This window comes from Monopterus albus, unplaced genomic scaffold, assembly GCF_001952655.1.
Source record: "Monopterus albus unplaced genomic scaffold, M_albus_1.0 scaffold249.1, whole genome shotgun sequence".
NCBI lineage: Eukaryota > Metazoa > Chordata > Actinopteri > Synbranchiformes > Synbranchidae > Monopterus > Monopterus albus.
The window spans coordinates 315,256-332,389 of NW_018128129.1; the positions used below are offsets into that span (position 1 = coordinate 315,256).

The 17,134-nt window shown below is 40.4% G+C and overlaps 1 protein-coding gene across 1 annotated transcript in view; it reads right to left on the minus strand.

The window, feature by feature from the left end:
* LOC109972155 (retinoic acid receptor beta) overlaps positions 1-10,621 on the minus strand; it is a 67,960-nt gene extending 57,339 nt beyond the window's left edge. Inside the window, exon 1 of the mRNA XM_020620835.1 lies at positions 9,921-10,621. Within this exon, the coding sequence (XP_020476491.1) occupies positions 9,921-10,077 (157 nt within the window). The 5' untranslated portion in view covers positions 10,078-10,621. The remainder of the gene's footprint in view (positions 1-9,920) is intronic.
* Between the last annotated feature and the right edge of the window lie 6,513 nt (positions 10,622-17,134).

Here is a 17,134-nt window from a genome sequence, read left to right on the forward strand (position 1 = left end):
GTCCAGGTGAGAAAGGGAATGGTGGAGGGCAGCCACGATGGTGTCTGAGGTGGCCCTGTTGGGCTACTGCAGGGGGTCCAGGGGGTTCAGTATACTGCTATGAATGCGGGCCAGCACCACTTTCTCAAAACACTTCATAATAATTGGGGTGAGTGCCACTGGCCTGTAGTCGTTCAGGCAGGTGACCAGGCTCTAGATAGTAAGATGAGCAGCAAATTTCATTAGAATGAGATGATTTATATTTATTGTTTCTTGGTCTTAACTGAGTTTGGGGAGCAGTTTTGAGACAAGATGTGTCTTTGACTAGCTATGAAACAGTGACAGCATCAACTGCTGGAAAGTTCTGCAGAATCTTTAAGCAGACTTGCATAAAGCTGACATTATGCTGCTGCACTAGGATTTAGAATAGTTTCTTGGTCTGAATTTTAAATGGCATTCGTCTGAGAGTAAAAAAAAACTGCAGTAGGAGAAGTGCAGCCATGTTATTTCTTCAGCAACTGCAGTGTCCTGGTTTCACTGGGGACAGACAGACATGTATTTTCATTTGAAGTCAGGTCATCTCATTTCTCCAAATGTGCCAAATGTTTTCCCTCTGTTGCTGGCAGAGAGCAGTCAGAAGCAGCTTGCACATAAAGCAGATGTATGGTGAGACACTATACTGGAGACAAGTCAGTAGTCTGTCACACAAAGCCATCAGAGGAGGAAGGGGGGAAATGGACGCTATGCTCAAATATAACTAGCGAATACAGCATTCAAAGTGTCATTATTTAATCAAAGCATATGTCTCTGCCTTTATTTTAAATGCTACAGCAGGCTTTTACCATCAAGCAGAAATTTGAATTTGAATCACAATTTGTTAGCAAAATTAAAAAACTATTGGTGACTATTTCTTGTATCAGTGTGTGTGTGATTAAAAAATGCAGACAGTGGTAAATATTTAAATCTAAACTCTTTTGCTTTCTCTTTATTAGGTTTATTTTCAGTGACATGCCAAAGGTGCTCTCTGATATCTATACTGTAAGTGCAAGTCTGCACAAATGCAAACAGTGACAAATTAGTATACATTACACATTGTATAGTATTATTGTACAGAAGTGGGACACAATCTTTGACTCTTCTTACTGAGTGTCTGTGACTCGAGAATTAATTTGACCTTTTTACATTTTAGTGTAAAATCCTTGCACGGGTGTCCCAGGTGGTTGTACAATACTACACAGAGTGACAGGGATCTGTTTTCCAGGTCTCTCCATTTTTTATTTGTGCATATTGAAATTTTTTAATCACAAGCTTTAGTTTTGTATTCATGATGTAGTGTTTAATCTGTGAGGCAACTAACAATTATTTTCATAATCTGCTCTGTTCCTCATTTTGTAAATAGATTTGCTGCTTAGTCTGTTAACTGTCATAAAATAATGAAAACATGTCACCATTATTTCCCAGAGCCCTGTGTAATATTCAGATGAATTCAGAAACATTTGTTTTGTCTGACCAACAGTCAAAAAATACCCAAACATACTCAAGATAATAAACAAATTTAAGATCATTCTGAATTCCTAAAACAATAATCTCCCAATTAGATTGCTGTGGGAATGCTTAGTGGGGATCAAATAAGAGGCTCCTTTTCAAGCTCACTTCGTCCTTTCTCCCTTCTCCACAGAGAAAAACACAGTAGCATCACAGAACCTCCGTATCCACCATGTAGTAAGTGAAACAAAGTGTTCACATCAGATGATGATGAGGAGGATGTATGACTAATGGAGCACAAAACAATGTATACTGGCCATCCCCAGATGGTGCGGCACACTTGAACATGCATCCCGAAGAAAAATACTTTTGCTACTGATATGCCTTCAGAGCATTTGTGATGGCTGGGTAGTCCCACACTGAGGAGAGGCAGCGGCAACAATTCAGCCCCGCTGCTTATTTGAAACTCACGGCTGTTTCTGTGAGGCAGCGTGACCACCTGCAGACAGATGGGACGCATAAATGTAGCAGCATAATACCCCTCGGAGAGAGAGAGTGTGTGTTTATGGTGGTGTATAGGTCCTGTCAGGTGCAGGGAAGCCTTTTTCCATTTTCTGCGTGATTAAACTTTGAGTCGACTTCCCTGCATGTTAACATACATAGAAAACTCCATTAGATGAATAAAGGCTGGTGACAGACAAGTGCACACAGTAAGCTTGGCTGAGCAGGCAGAGAAAAATGTGTAGCTGCTGTGGCCGTTGAACCCTTAGCCTCTGGCTGAACCTGCCAGTGGGGTCAAACAGGAAAGCACACACTCCCTGCTGGAGGCTGCAGGCTGAATGAGGGGAAAGACTAGAGAAAACAGCTCTTGTGATCGGTCTGTCCAGTGGGACAGGGCCGACTGACAGCCGGAGAACACTGATACACAGAGCCACAGATACCGGCTTTTGTTAAATATCTGACAGTATGAGGGGTGAGGTCAGAAAAGACACCGCTGATGAAAGCACACACAGTCTGACAAATGTAACTCTTAAATTTCGCTTTCTTTAGCCACGGTCTGATCTCATCATGTCTTCATCTGATCAGGCACTGGAGCGACTGTATCCGATCAGTTTTATTCTATTACAACTTATTTTGTACTTTTGTTTATTTAAAAGTAGTTAACAGTTTAGCCAGAGTTTTTTTTTATCAACTTTAATTTTCTGAAGGGTAACAAACTCAAAATGTTGGTAAACGGCTCTCGCTGCATAGGGCACAGAGATAAATAAATCAAAGTTGAACCAACAAGTCGCACTTTATGTAAATTAGCTAAAATCAACCACCATCCTCAGTTAACAAACACTAGATACAGAGCAATAAATTATGTACTAGCATTCATTTAGAGTCATATTTGTGTCCTCCTGAATATAGGTCCAACATGATCTCTCTGTTAGTTCTGTTTTTGGTCAATATCTGGCTCTTTTACTGCAGATTGTTTTGTGACCAAACTAAAGAATTATTTGTTTTCATTGGCTTTTACTTCCCAGTAGTACTCTGACACTTTTTGGCTTGATTTGCTTTAACGCCCAACACTGGTCGATCCCCGGTTGTTTTAAATGAAAGCTGATTTGATTTAATTTGTAAATACTCTACTACGTTCACCAGCTAGTTGCTAAATATGTCTGTCTGCCAACTGATGCTGGACATGTAACCATTTACTGAAAACAGCTGGAAACACGGCGAGAGCTACGGGACTGAGTCAGCTCTGCAAAGTTAGATGAAAGCAGATAGTAAGATCACAACAATCCACTGAAAGGAGCTAAAATGTCCTGTAGAGCTGAGGAGGACTGTCTGCCACTTGCTATAAATACTATTTTGTTTTGTTTTTACCATATCTGCTTAACTGATGAAAGTGTATTGCATCGGTCTCAGCTGAAAGGCACTTTATCAGCAAATGCTGACACTCCCCACACAAACACACACAAACACACACACCCTCATTCTGCCATTCTTCTTCAGTGAATGGCAGCTCTTTTCAACTTTATGCAGAACTTCCTTTCCCAGGAAATAAAAAAGCAATATAACACGATTAAACACAACACTGGGATTTCAATTGATAAGTTGTATTTACAGCAAAAATTCAGTTGATTTACTTTGGTCTTTCATGCTTCAAGGCAGGCCAAATTAAATCTACTGATGTAACACTTACTAATTATTGGGTAAATATACCACCTTGTTCTATGTAACTACAGAATAAGTACAATAAATGTGGGCTGTATTTTAAAAAGACCCACAGCTGAGACCAATGCAGTGCACGTTCATCAGGTAAACAGATATGGTCATTTTTACATGAAGTGCCAATAACTCATGATCTTTTTGATCAGTGATTTCCATATTGTATCCTAAAAATAACAAAGGTACCCCATAGCTTAAAAAACTAGTAAAAATAATACGTACAGTACACGTTCTGGCTAAGTTGCTCCCAAAGGTAAGATTGCTGCCGTGGTATTACAGACCATATAATATTAAATACCCCTTAGTTATAAAAAAAAAGACCTACAGAATAATTAATTTTCAAGTGTCCATCTTTTTACCCTCTTATTTCTTGCCTTTCTATCTACAAATATGTATTAGCACATATTAAATACACTATTATTACAAGAGCTAGACTTGAACTCTGGTTTATTTGCACTGATTGCAGGCTGTGCTCTAAAGAGCTACTGAAATAGCTCATATGAAAACTGTCCACGCTGAGCTCTGTGGATTATCCTGGGGACATTGCATCTAGAAAAAGATATTAGTGCTGGAATTGTTAACTATCACAAATGATGTTCAATTTGACTCTATTGTCTTTGGGCAGAGGCAATTTCAAACCTTGGAACAAGAAAACCAAGCCCATCTGCAGACCTTTTTTTTTTTCTGGGTAACTGGGGTGGCCTGAACTTTTGGAATGTTTGACCATGGTCATTATATTTTATGTGGGCTGTTTGCATCATCCCTCCATAAACATAGGCACTACAAACAGTTTGAATCCCCCCAAACAGCAACACTGGTCCAGCCCACAGTGAGCAGTGTGAGGTGGGATGGGAGAAATAATCTGCAGGACTGCAGCGTCACCTTCCCGCTCTGTCCCCTCCACGTTTTTATACCCAGTTTCCCTGCTCTGAAAACCAGTGACATGTAAAACTCTGTTCCCCTTGGTCCACACAACCAACAGATGGCAAAGAACCTGAAGCAAAGTCTGTCGCAGCACACAAGCAATTACCACAATGATGCCGCATTGGAAATTAGGGCAGAGCTGAGGTTGTGCTGCAAATTATAGAAGGAAAAGGACTTCAAATTTAAGCCTTAATTTTAATTTTAATTAAAAAGTCCACTGAACACTACTAACAGTGACTGAATTAAATCTGAGAAATGATTACATATTAGCAAAAAAAGGAAGAGGAAGAAAAAAAAACAAACTAGAAAAGAAAGAAGTATTTTGTGATGCTCTCAAGGGTGTTTGTGTATTTGGGACAGGGCGATTCAGTGAAAACAGCTGTGGTGATTTGGGTGTGGACTGGTGGTTATCCTGGGAGGATACCACTCCCAGTCAGAGGATCCAGTCCCTCTCCTCCACCTCCTCCTCCTCCTCCACCACTCAGCTGACGCTCTGACCAGTCTGGAAGTGGTTTTCCTCCAGGTTTTCTCTGCAGAAGTGCCAAGCGCATAGCTCACATACAGCAGCCCCAGTCAGAGGAAATGGTCAAAGTTCATCCACAGTGCACCAGATTAGAAACAGTTTGCACGGCTCTCCGGTGCATTTCAAGGAGATGGATCTTTAGAAGAGCTTTAAGTGCTCAAGGAGAAGAGAACAACAATGATTTGACTTCATATCTGTGGAGGAAATGGAAGAGGAGAACAGTGGGAAGAGGGGAGGATCTGTTTCTCATCAGGGCATCGGAATATAGTTTACATATGACAGAGTAAACCTCCCGAACCGGACTTGTTTCAAGACGTTATGTACTGACAAAGTGTGATTGTATGACTTTTGGGTTTAGGTTTAGGCAGTCATCTGACCAAAGCCACCCTCCACCCCTCTTTTGACCCCCTCTGTGACTTCAGAGTAGCCCTGGAATGACCGCAGCACCGAGGTGAAACCACTCTATAGGGCAAACACAACAGGTGCGAGCCACTTCAAAGCTTTCTTACAAAGTGGCCAAGAAGCTAAGGCAGCCATAAAGGCAGACGACAGATGAGAAGGAATGTGTGGAAAGGAATAATGCTGGTGAAATGTGAGAGGTTTCTTTGTGTTCCGCAGGAATTTCTGCCCTTAAAAGCACAGAGAAGGAATGATTTTATTCTCCCCTGCCAGCACTTTTCCAGTAGATATAATAGGTTTCTAATGTTGGCCCTGTTAGAAAACAGTCAAAAGATGTGAAGCTGGGTGCTCTGGGATGGGGGTGGCAAACATGGGGAAAAGTCCAATTTAAAAATTGTAATGCTTTAGCTGGAGGACTAGAAACAAAGAAAAAACACAAAAGCTAGCGATAGAAATGGGAGTTATTTTCCAGTAAAGGAAAGCAGAGAATCATTTATATTTAAGCTGCTAAAATGTATAAATCAGGAACCAGATTTCCGACTTTCACTACCACCCGAACCTGACTAGTACTCAGTGATTTTTGTGAGGGTGGAAAAGTGCTTGAAAATACTAATACAGTCATCACAAGACAGAAGAACTAGACACAAAAGGTTTCATATTAGCAGTTTTTAAAGACGCCCACTACAAATACACAAGCCTGTGTGTTTTGAGGTCATTTTAACACTTGTCTCTTACATTTATTTGAGAACCAGCCGCCTTAACTTTACACCATAAATGTCCCACACGATTCAGTCAATAGACTAATGTAGATGTCAACTGCATAAGTTTAAAATAAAAACAAAAATAAAATAAATCAGCTGGGCCATAACTAATATCTGGTCTGCTCGCTGGAACAAACTCCCAGAAAACTCTGCTCCTTTGACATTTAAACAGAGGCTTGAAACTTTTCTGTTTGTCAGTGACTTTAATTCAGTAACTTTAGGCACCTGTATTTAAGTATGATATTAACATTTATTTATAATACACTGTAATGTAATAAGTTCTTATTATTATATTTGTTAACCATGGGTCTCTAGAATGGAGGCTGCTGCCTAAACAGTTTGTAATCATATAAAATATGTCATCTTAGAAGTTTTAATTGTTACAAATACTGTACATTAATAAACACTCAAATGTTCTTATATCTGATTATGATATATGTTGCACTGTGCTGTGATATAAAGCATTTATTAGATGTTAAGTGTTATCTACAGTCAGGGGCGCCGCTAGCAGTTTTGGGCCCTATGAAAAAATCTGAAGTTGGGCCCTCTACCCACAGACTGTGGGCCCCCAAAGTTCGCGGGCCCTTAGAATCGTCCTAACTTCCCCCCCCTAACGGCGCCCGTGTCTACAGTATAGTAATAAATCTGGTTCTATTTAATCATAGCTTACAATTCAGTGTCATTTTTTATTCTATAGTTAAATTTGTTTTTTCCATTACAGGTTAAATATATCCTGTGTTTTATTTATGTTGAATTGCAGATCTTTTTACAGTTTGTTTTCCTTTTATATCTAGTCTGAATGTCTTTTTATATCTTATGTAAAACACTGAACTGTTGAAAGGTGCTACACAATTAAACTTGCCTTTCTTCATGAAAGATGAATTAAACTTCCAATGCTTTCTTATATGAAAAGCCCCTGAAACAACAATTAAGCCATCACGAGGAAGTAAAATTCTCCACTGTAACCAAACAAAAAATGATTTTACAGGTTTCTAAGGGCTTTGATGATGACATGGTGTAGCATTTTGATATTTAATAAAAGGCCAGCGTCCATGCCCATACACAGTATCAGTGTAACCCTGCAGGGGCCCTAACACTGCCCTAATCATGTTGCTAAAGCATGCCTGGCATCAGACAGCTCTTCTTTCATTTCACTGTTATACATGGCTTTTTACTTCCCCTCAACCACCTTTCATTTCACACGCCCACTAAATTAGCCCCGTGTGCAAGCTGTGCTAATGGCCTTTCATGTCCATATCAGAGGCGCTTAAGCCTTGAAGACAAAAAAGGCCCCAATTATCCCATAACACACATCAGCTGTACAAAACATACTACGCTGGAACATCACACTTTGTCGTTTAAAATCACAGTAGCAGGCCGTTAGGCCACCGTCACCTTTCCTCTTGTATGTCTGATTGCTTTGCATTGTTTTCATAAAAGGGCTTGATGCCTTTAATATGAAATGTGTTTTTTCCACAGTGTGGGTATCATAGGCAGCAATTCCTCAGCTGCAAAGCCCATTTTATCTGTGGAAAGGAGGTCCTTGATCATTCTTAATTAACATCTCACCTAGAAGAGGAAGTGCATTAATGGTTGGCTCTCTGTCAATGCGGCTAATTAACACCCATGGGGTTTCCATTATCCTGAATAAAAAAAAGTATAAACCAACATTTCAATGACCCTGGAAGAGGCTTTCTCAAATCAGTCTAATTTAAACAGTGCCTTATTCAAACAGACGCAGGGTAGGGGTGTCCTGTCTGGTAGCAGCTTTATGGGCGACAGATGAAGAAGAGAAGAAGGAAATCAACACTTTCTTCTTCTGCCCCGTCCAGTGATTCAGGTCTTTTACAGGGCACCCACTATATGGCAAATCAAACGTACCTCCACAGACTTCTACTGAACCGTTTGAAAAGTCGGTTGAAGGCCAAATGTTATGTTAAAAGCTGTGAGAGTCAATATAGTTTCTTCTTTTTGAATATGAAAAATATCAGATTATCCATTCAGTGAACATTTTCTCTACACATGATGTGAATGAAAACCTTTAAGTGCTTTGTTTTAAAGCCCAAACAATCAAATGATTTGATCAGTTAAGTGATTAGTAGATTGTTAAAAAAAAAATCACTTTTCAATGAAAAAAATGTTATAAATTTACTGGTTCAAACTCCCCAGATGTAAAAAGCTCCAGATTCTCTTTGTCACATAAAATAGCAAATTGAATATGTTTAGATTTTAGACTGTTGCTCGTGACTTTTTGTGTTTGTTTGTTATCTGACATTTAAAACTATTACATGACTAAATAATCCACTTGTGGGTTTCTGTCATCTCTCCGATTTTGGTAACAAACACTTTGACATCAAACCAGAAGGTGGCCACTGATTTTTGCACTGTCCCTCTGCTGATAAAAGCCACTTGACTGAGTGGCCTTCTGCAAACACTTCCTGAGGAATGACAGCTGGATTCTGCTCATTATCTGATGAGGATAAATTACAGAGCAGCAGGGTGAGGGTGAAAAACAAACAGTGGCCTCATACCTCATGAGCACATGGTCAGCTGATGGAAATGGTCCTGATCTGAAGACAAAAATACATATTTTACAATACATTTACGGGGAATTAATGGCGTTAGCGATCCCTATTTTAACCCTTTTCTACAGACTTTTTAATTGTGCATCATGTCAGTAACTTTACAGCTGCCCCATAAACCACCCTGCACTTAAAAAAATAATCAGTTCATCCTCATACTATGCATTCACTACTTCATCATCATTATTTTAGTCAGCACATGATGTTAGTTTCAGTTTATATTTCTTTCTCCTGGTTTTTGCAACAGGAGAAATCAGCCGTAATAACGCAAAGAATGCAACTGCTCTTAAATGATCCACGTATTCCCCTGGATAAAAACTAGCGGCACTGCATAAATCAGCCCCGACCAATTCAAAAACCAGGAGGCTGACATGTTCCGATCGCAGCCGACTAATCTTGTTGAGACGTCATTTATCTGAATCAGTGTCAGAGAGCGCAGGTCGCAGCTCGTCAGCCGCCCCTTCTGTCATGAGCGGCCTGGGAGGAGGTGTGGAAACGTCGCCTGTGTTTACTTTCTGCATTCCTTCAGCCTGCTGCTCTGTGAGCTGATCTGAGACAAGTCATACATCAGCAAGTGCGAGGATGTTTCCACCGGCGAGAGATTATGTAGGAGTGAATATGACGTTTGAGAAGATGTCCTGGAGAGTTTCCTACTGAATCTACAGTAACACCCTAAACAAACTTTTGTGTGTCATACCATATTTATCATGTCCCTGAGCTACTCCTTAAAATATCCTGAAACAGCTGATGGATTTATTAATGATTACTTCTTCTATTTTTAAGTGAATCCGTTTAGTACTTTCTTGCGCCTGCTTCCAGAAGTTCCTCTAAATTCCCTGTCTAATTGAGAACGAGAAAAGCGCAAGTGGACTTTTTTTGTCATGTTCTCCGATTTGACAATAATAATCAGACCAGGCCTTTCATGGCAACTTGTGATACGTGGACAATGGTCTTAGCCTGCCCTGGCCCATCATCACTGAACTCATCCTCATGGCTCTAAGTCAGGCAATAACCGCAATAGCAACAATAAGACAGATGATAAGTTGGACCTACAGTGTGCGCTCCGGTGGTGCTGCCACTCTCTGTGCGCCAGTCCGCTGATGCAGGCTTTCAGAGCCCTCTCCTGCAGCATGCAGGAGGACGGGCTGGACGTGTAGAAATCCAGCATCTGTCCGGGACTCACGGCCAGCACGTCCATGCAGTCAAACATGATGACGGCGCGTCGTCCACCTAGTGTTATGCGTTATGGATAAAAATCACCGGCATAAGCGCACACAACTCCATCAAACTCCGCGGCTCCCCCTCCCCCTCCTCCTCCTCTCCTTACCCTCCTTCTGCTTTTTCTTCTTGGCTCTACAGGAGGTGTCTCTTCTTGTCCTTCGTCCTGCACCGGAATCATGAATTATTTCGGACCCACAGCTTCTTCTAAATGCCAATTTGCCATTCTTTCGCACGGTGTCCACGCAGCGCGCTGCCACGGACGTCTGAGCGGGACTCTTCTGTAATCATGAAAATAACATCCCGACGTGTTTTCACTGAATCGCCCTGTCCCACTACCTCCAACAGAAAGCAGCGGTAAAGCCCGCCTGAACTGGACGATCTTTCTTTTCTAATATCAAAAATAACACGGACGGCGTTTAAAAGCACGCGTACTCTCCGATGACGGATGGGTTATCCGTACCCCCGTGCAGCTCATTTCCAAATAGTTTTGCCACAAAGAATGAAAGATTGAATTGCCTAATATATGCGAGTGAACTTTGTATGAACCCTTCCGAGGCTGCTGACCTTCAAACGACCCAGGCAGGCTGACATCACTGCAGCTCTGCAGCGCGGAACAAGGCGGAGAGAAGAAACGCAGGGGGGGAAATAATGCCGATCTTTTTTCTCTTTTGGAAGGACAAAGTACACGGCAGTTCCCAAAATTTAAAACGGCCTTTTGTTCAATTCTAAGCTGAAGAAGTGTTGCTACAGCTCTAAGTGTCTGCGCTCTGATGGTCGGTACTTTTCTCACTCAGTGGTAAGAAAATGCCCCATTTCTACAGAGATAAACGACCATATCAAGAAGAATAGCACTGATTTATAAAACTGTAATAGTTTACCCACAGTAAAGAAATCAAAGTGTATCCAGTCTCCTAGTAACCACAATCAGTGTCATAGAAGCATCATTGCAAAGGAAACACTAACTGAATGCCACGCTGATGGTGGCTTTATATGGACACTTCTGGAGCTTCCCATTTGGCTTTTGTTCTTCACTAACATCACATAGATTATTGATTAAAAAATAAATAGAAAGATTTACAAGGATTTTACTCAACTGAAACCCTGCTTGGGTTTTGTTGTCTATGAAAATACAACCAGCTCAGATTTGGATTAGCCTATCACACCTCACCAAACGGTTTGTAAGAAGAGTATGCTGCTTAAATGTTACAACCACATAGAACTTTATGTCCACAGCTTGGACATTTGCATCAACAACCCCTGAGTAAAATGCATGTGAGTGCACTATGCACTGATGCTCACTTGTATGATAATTAACTTGATCATGAAAAATGAAAAGTGCTCCTGATTTTCATCTGAGTTCAAATGAATCTATTTTAATTTATAGTGCACAAATCATCGTCAAACATTTACAGTGTAAGATGGAAAAGACATGTGGGCTAAAGTGGTGAACATCTGTAACATCTGTTTCCATGAGTATACCATACCATATGCCAGGACGCCACGGAGGAAGCTGAAGTCGCACAAAGAAAACCTTGAAACTCCACAACTGGGAAACTGTTTTTGGACTGGAAACATTGTTTGGGAAGACACAACAACAGGATTAACTAATCACTACTATGAAAAGTATTTTTTTTAGTTAGGGTTTATGCTCTATACTCATAATGCAGCGCATTTGAGGGAGAAGCATTGTGCTTTTTACACCAATACATTCAGGGCTGTGTGCATCAGGGAACCCTGTTTCTAAGACACTTTTTTTGTTTTGCATGGTTTGATCGAAATAAAAGATTAACCAGTTGCCACTGCTTCCAACAATTCCACATCCCCCAAACTACAATAACATGCACCTCAGTGTTAGCTATGACCCTGACTATATTTATATCATAATCATTTTAACTTTGGATGATTTGTAGGATCTTGCAAAAAAAAAATCTATGATAAATTTGTGCATGAGTCATTGTGACATACTGAACTACCCAAAAGTCAATAAGCATTTCCCTCCACATTGAGCAGTTAGATACTGTTTACACAGTAATAATAACCAAACAATCCAACAGAACTTTGTGGAAGGGCCTATGCTGCTGTTAACCTTTGTACATAATGTGGTGCTTTTACTTAAGTATGAATTAAGAACTGTGTTAACAGGCTATTTCTCCACTGAGGCCTTGCTACTTTTACTCAAGTGGCAGATCTCAGAACATGGATGCCTCACGTTTGCCAACCTGGTGGTCAATGCTTTTATATCCAAAATAGATATGGTGTTTATACCCCTCAAACCACCAACCTCAGACAGTTATCTTGAATTGTCTGCTGATGTAACTGCTCACATGCCACAAACATGGGAATCTTTCCATTTCTACCATCCATCTCATATGTTGAGAATTCAGCAGCCACATCTGTTAAACTCCAGATCCTAAGTTTGCAGTACAGGCTTTCTGTTATAAAATTGAAATGTCAAGCCCAAGCTGAGGTATTTTCAGAACGCTTCAGACAGCTCCTGAGCAACAGACAGACATTATAGACTGAGTGGTGAGTAGTCCAAACGGATCTCAGTGTGCAAAGATTCCTTTAGCACCTCTTGTAAAAACAAATGTTCTGTAGTTTTATATTAATATATATACTAGGTTCTATTTTCCTGCAACAGGGCACAGCATTTTTACAATATTGGTGACCACATAAACGGCACTGTTTGGTGTGCAGCCAGGCCTTGCTGGGTGCACTGCGGAGGAGAGGCAGAATACGGTACATTATTAGAGAGGAATACAGGGTGAGCAGGTGGAGCCAGTCATGTCCAGTCCAACCAGCTCCTCTCATCCCCTTTAAAGAGCCGGGTGGAAACCTGACTGACTGATGTCACTGGTGTCAGGACATGGAAATATATGAAAGCTTCTTTCCCTGTATCTTCTTCTCCTGCCAGTTATGTTCTCCATTCCTAGATTGGCAGTGACAAAACTATTCATGTAGAAGTACTGCACATGAATATTCACTCAGTAGTCTGCTGACATCACTGACCTGTGTTTGTGCATGGAAGAAAGTCTCTGATCCTGTAACCGGCAGCAGTTAGAAAGTATAATTTACTCACAGCTGCATCTAGTGTGTGAAATCCATGAGGACCTCACATGTAACTTTATAAAGGTTTCATTGTTTTTAAATTAATACAATAAAATCAAATTGTAATAACTGTGTTTGCAGTGAAACTGACTGTGGTCAACCAGAGCGCACAGCCAGTGGACGTGTCACCCACTTTATCTCCACCTACAGCTGCTTTCAAAGCTGATCAAACCACCATAGAACACAAAAACAGATGCAAGATACAGTAAGAGCATTCACTTATTCACTACCAAACACACCAATGCACAACAAATGTAGACTCACTCCGGAGGAACATTGCCTAAGGAGTGCAAATAAAGTGACACAGCTTTAAGGGCAAAACTTACAAACTTCAGATGTTGCTGAAGAAACAGACTGACAGTGTTTGTTGGTGTTACACACTGATGTGCAACAGACTTTTTAATGACTCATTATTTAGGACTACAAAGCCTGTGAGCTGAATCACATACCCACGCAACAGCTCTGCCGCAAAGCAGTGGCTGACACAATGCCGCATGTGATGCATTACAAGCAGATATGCCCATTAGTGCCAAGGATAGATTTCAGCAACTACAACAAATAGAAAACAATGTAAATGGCATTATGATGATGTTAGCTGTCCAGATGCTCCACGAAACATTCAACCACCTACATACTGTGCACATTATGGTTATTTATTAGGCTATATCATATTCTGAGTATACTAATCACCATGGTCATTTCATATAATGACTTTAAAATTAAATGTCATAATTAATCTTGGTTAAGAGTTTATTTATATTTTACCATTTACAAGCCCAGATGCCTGTGTCTAATTAAGTTTTATGATCATTAAAGAGCAACAAAACCTAAATGAACAACTTTTTAAAAACATGCAGTATTTACCCGTGCACGCTCCAGTTCCCTGTCCCAGAGAATTTTAAACATTTTAGTTTGGTTTGTGCAACAGCTGACCACACTGGAAGCCATTTAAAACTTCAAAGTGACCTGGGGATTAACTGCTATAAGGGTTTGTAAGCTGAAATTTGTCTTAGAGTTTAAAAACCAGATATCTGTATTTCCCATCAGAATTATGACAGAAGTGTTTCACCGGTGCCACTCTGTAAAACCCACTGTCAGACGTGTCTCATTCTGCCTTATAGAGCTGTTCAACCACCATATCACTACGACTTTATTGTCACAGGGGTCTCACATAACTGACATTTGGGGACAACAATACATGTCTTTAAAAAGCTAGTTGAAATTATAGTAGCAGGTGTATAGTACAGTAAATTCACCAGTGTCAAGGCTGCAGTATATCAGCTCAGACTAATCCAGGGGCCCTGGGGCAGAAGTGAGCGGTGGGCCCTCACTAATCTCCCCATCCAAACATCCTACTCTTGACTGCAATCTTGAGAAATTCATTAAGGTTAAAAAAATATTTTTTCTAAAAATATATCTTTTTTTAAATCCACCACCCCACTACTATCTGTAGTTTATACCAGAGAAAATGTTAGTTCTGCTTCTCTTCACCGAAAACATTTTGTTAGCAGTAGCCGCCTCTGCCTGCCAACATGGGGCCCATTTGAACAGTAAAGCAATAACAAACCAGTTCTTAAAAAACTTTCCAAACTACTTTGTGCAAAATATTCCAAGTGTCTACATGTATACCATCTCTACAGTATGTCACAAACATATCATTTATGACTAATTACTACACACAAGCAAACAAAAGTGGCATCAGCATGGTTCAGCTTTTGTACAGTACAGTTTTTATTCTCTTTAATTTCAGTAAAGTATTTTGTGGAGGTGATATATTGCACATTATTTCATGAGCTCTATATAGTGAATATACATTTCTCTGGGATGCACTGAGCACAGCAGTATATACAGTGCCTTGCGAAAGTATTCGGCCCCCTTGAACTTTGCGACCTTTTGCCACATTTCAGGCTTCAAACATAAAGATATAAAACTGTAATTTTTTGTGAAGAATCAACAACAAGTGGGACACAATCATGAAGTGGAACGAAATTTATTGGATATTTCAAACGTTTTTAACAAATAAAAAACTGAAAAATTGGGCGTGCAAAATTATTCAACCCCCTTAAGTTAATACGTTGTAGCGCCACCTTTTGCTGCGATTACAGCTGTAAATCGCTTGGGGTATGTCTCTATCAGTTTTGCACATCGAGAGACTGAAATTTTTGCCCATGCCTCCTTGCAAAACAGCTCGAGCTCAGTGAGGTTGGATGGAGAGCGTTTGTGAACAGCAGTTGTCAGTTCTTTCCACAGATTCTCGATTGGATTCAGGTCTGGACTTTGACTTGGCCATTCTAACACCTGGATATGTTTATTTGTATTTATTAGTCATTTAGGTCAACATTGGATCATTCAGAGATCCTCACTGAACTTCTGGAGAGAGTTTGCTGCACTGAAAGTAAAGGGGCTGAATAATTTTGCACGCCCAATTTTTCAGTTTACTTTCAGCTCATACAAGGAGAAGACTGATCAGAGATGCAGCCAAGAGGCCCATGATCACTCTGGATGAACTGCAGAGATCTACAGCTGAGGTGGGAGACTCTGTCCATAGGACAACAATCAGTCGTATACTGCACAAATCTGGCCTTTATGGAAGAGTGGCAAGAAGAAAGCCATTTCTTAAAGATATCCATAAAAAGTGTCGTTTAAAGTTTGCCACAAGCCACCTGGGAGACACACCAAACATGTGGAAGAAGGTGCTCTGGTCAGATGAAACCAAAATTGAACTTTTTGGCAACAATGCAAAACGTTATGTTTGGCGTAAAAGCAACACAGCTCATCACCCTGAACACACCATCCCCACTGTCAAACATGGTGGTGGCAGCATCCTGGTTTGGGCCTGCTTTTCTTCAGCAGGGACAGGGAAGGTGGTTAAAATTGATGGGAAGATGGATGGAGCCAAATACAGGACCATTCTGGAAGGAAACCTGATGGAGTCTGCAAAAGACCTGAGACTGGGATGGAGATTTGTCTTCCAACAAGACAATGATCCAAAACATAAAGCAAAATCTACAATGGAATGGTTCACAAATAAACATATCCAGGTGTTAGAATGGCCAAGTCAAAGTCCAGACCTGAATCCAATCGAGAATCTGTGGGAAGAACTGAAAACTGCTGTTCACAAACGCTCTCTATCCAACCTCACTGAGCTCGAGCTGTTTTGCAAGGCGGAATGGGCAAAAATTTCAGTCTCTTGATGTGCAAAACTGATAGAGACATACCCCAAGTGACTTACAGCTGTAATCGCAGCAAAAGGTGGCGCTACAAAGTATTAACTTAAGGGGGCTGAATAATTTTGCACGCCCAATTTTTCAGTTTTTTATTTGTTAAAAAAGTTTGAAATATCCAATAAATTTCGTTCCACTTCATGATTGTGTCCCACTTGTTGTTGATTCTTCACAAAAAAATTACAGTTTTATATCTTTATGTTTGAAGCCTGAAATGTGGCAAAAGGTCGCAAAGTTCAAGGGGGCCGAATACTTTCGCAAGGCACTGTAACTGAAATGTGGATTATGCTTGCAGTACGTCATACTGACACATGCACTACATGTACTGTAGGTATTAAGGAACTAGATGTAAAGTTAGGGAAAAGGGGAGTAACTAAGGTACAGTATGTGAGGACACAATTCAATTATACATAAGTACTTGCCTTATTATTATGTTGTATATGTAGTATACCCTACTGAGGAATGGGAGCAAATTTATACTGTTTTGTTTGTTTGTTTTTAACAGCTAAATGCCACACATTAGAAAATACAGTGTTATGATGTTACAGGATACAGTATGACATACATGCCTATACTGGTACATGGAACAAAGAATTACACTATAGAAGGCTGGATATATACGTAGATAGATAGACAGTTTGTAGTCTATCTATTTAACTTACTGAAACTCTATCAAACGATGGCATCAGTTTCCTTTGTGGGGTTCCACCTCCA